At 38.2% G+C, this 2,747-nt stretch overlaps 1 protein-coding gene across 1 annotated transcript; it reads right to left on the reverse strand.

Annotated features, from left to right (window-relative positions):
- Positions 1-375: 375 nt before the first annotated feature.
- On the reverse strand, positions 376-1,802 carry LOC111654188 (immunoglobulin superfamily member 11-like; the record flags this gene model as incomplete). Its single annotated transcript, XM_023405096.1, has 2 exons — positions 376-610; positions 1,657-1,802. Coding segments are annotated over 2 exons (381 nt in total), but the record flags the coding sequence as incomplete, so codon positions are not given.
- Positions 1,803-2,747: the final 945 nt, after the last annotated feature.

Below are 2,747 nucleotides of genomic sequence, written 5' to 3' on the forward strand. Positions count from 1 at the left end.
AGACAGACAGACAGAGACTGAGTACTATTAAGTTAAAACACATGTAGGATAAGAATACAGGATCAATGACCCCTTATTGAACTTGTACGTTAGTTTTAATCCACTGCCAGCGACATGGAGATTTCTCAGGCCAGTAGCCATATTGCAAAAAAGTTCCATCTGCTGCTGGAGGATGACATAATGACCTCAGAGTCCAGTGAATCCCTAAACAACAGATGAGTTTTATTTGTGCAGTGCTTACTTACATAAATATATGATTTTGAACTGACTGGTCCCATCCAAAAATCCTTCAAAATATGTTCAGCATTTACTCTGCCTGGATGTTCCAAATCCAAGGAAACGTGTGAGCTGCAGACTGTTCTGATTAAATCCGACCTTTGAAATACCCCTGACGCTGTGGCGCTTTACCTTTGACATTAAGGTGCACCTCTCCAGTAAGGCCAGTCTCTCCAGGGATGATGACGTTGCAGATGTAGCGTCCAGAGTCAGACTCCTGGGTGTTGTTGATGTAGATGGAGAGGTTGGCTGAGGGCATGGCCACGCTGAACCCCACTCTTTTGGTGTATTCACGCTGGCCGTGCCCAACCTCACCTGAGCTAAAGTTTATCACCTGCACAGAGAAAACATGCTCATGAAAACACTTTATGCTTGTATAGTATCACTGTACTACCAATTAGTAATAATTAAGGTCAATACTTCTGTACTGGCAAAATCCTTGCTAGAAAATACAACAATTTCGAAATGAAGGCATTACTTCATTCAAATAAAATATATATATTTCTAACTTTATTTGCGGGCAAATTAGGATATGCAGATTAACAATATAACAGAAATCAGCGTCTTTCATAAAGATTATTCTGACATGTACAGATGGTGGATGTTGAATTTGAGGCTGATTTTCTATTTGAGATAAGCTCACAGCCATCAGACACTGACAGTGTTTAGATTATATTAATCATGCAAAGACCCTACACACTCTGACACACACACACACACACAGTGTATGTGCAGATATGTACAGTGTTACCCAGCGGTTCGTGACCCATATAGAAGGTGCAGTAAAAAGTGGAGATAAAATGTCATTAGTGGCATCCTTTCATTAACACTCATCCATCCTTCCTTCCGCTGTATATCAGACATCAGCAGTGGTGTTGGCAATAATCCTAATCTCTACAGATCAGCTTTTTTCACCTTACATGTCACTAGATGTGTTTCTCAGGATAGAACAGTGTCATGCAATACAAAAAAAAAAACCTTTTCCTCTCACGTTACACTCAGAAATGAGAAAGGCCTACAACATAAAAAAAGACTTTCCTGGAAGTAATTTTCATTTGGTTTTCTATTTTTTGTATCTGCATTGTCAATATCAAGTTACTACCCATCTATAAAATGGCAGAAAATGTTGATGATCAGTTCCCTGAAGCCCCCGTTGATGTCTTCACATTGCTAGAGAAACAACTCAAAACGAATTAACTGTCAATATAGTTGCCTGTTCAATGTTTCAGCTCTAATATTTTGTTTTGTACATGTAACACTTGCATCAGCAAACACATTGTACTTTATTTGAATCCCTTTAAAGAGGCTCTCCTTCCTCTGTTCCACTAGAGGTCAGAACAGGGTTATCTATGTAACAGATTTATGTGTTGACCCTCTCACCTGTGTGGACTTATTTCCCATGAAGTTCCAAACCACAGAGTTTCTGGAAATGTCTGAGCTGGGGCTGTACCAGGCGTGTAACACCACCATCTGGCCTTTCACCGCCTCCATCTCTCCTCTGGGGATCTCCACCTTCTGGGTGTCACCTGGAACAGCAACACAGACCGGGATGGAAACAGTTAATCACATCTGAAATGTAGCAGAGACACAGCTGTTTTCATTGTCATTATGATTTTGGGTGAGCCAGTTCAATTTCAGTATTTACCCCGTGTTATGATATAGTTTTATCAATAAAAGGGTTGTTTGTGTTATATGATATTTATAGTTTGTTTTACCTCATTTCACTGTAGCCCCCATGTTGGACAGAATCTGTGTACTTTGTAGGGCTACACCTATTTATTTTTATTATTTATTAATCCACTTTATATTATATTCTTGATTAAAATGGTTTAAAAAAATGATGTATAACAGAGAGAGGTTTCTCACATTGGAAAAGCTGACATAAAGTGGTGTCTTTTCTGGTATTTGTTTTGCTCGAATATTAATTTATTTATCATTTGATTGCTTCAACTCTAGCTTTTTAATTGTGTTTTTAACTTCTTGTCTTTTTTGTTTTGTGAATCTTTGGAAAAGTGTTTCATTTTTATTTTCTATATAAACAGGTTCAAGTCAGATCATAAGGAATATTGCCAAATGTAATCATAATGAGTCTTTTAAAAATAAGCTGACTGTGCTGACTGGAAGAACTGCTCAGGATGAAGCAGTATGAAAAGTGAAAAACAGGGGAACATGTGGGAAAGTTGTGCAATGTGAAAAGTTTCGTAGATGTGACATCAGCTAATCTGATCTGTTAACTCCTTGATAATCACCAAGGACCATTCGGTCTCAAACACGCTGAGACTTCCCCTTGACATCTTGACAAGTGTGTGCTCTCATTTTTCCTTCTTTTCATCCAGGTACTGACTCTAACATCTGACTCTAACATCCAAATTTATCACATCATATGGGAGCAGGAGAAAACCAAAAGACTAAAAGCAGACATGCAGAGACTGTGCTTTAATTATGGTTAAGTTGAATAACACAGAAAAAAA

Source organism: Seriola lalandi, unplaced genomic scaffold (genome assembly GCF_002814215.2).
Source record: "Seriola lalandi dorsalis isolate HSWRI2012SDOR001 ecotype SW California unplaced genomic scaffold, Sedor1 jcf7180001974542, whole genome shotgun sequence".
Lineage (NCBI taxonomy): Eukaryota > Metazoa > Chordata > Actinopteri > Carangiformes > Carangidae > Seriola > Seriola lalandi.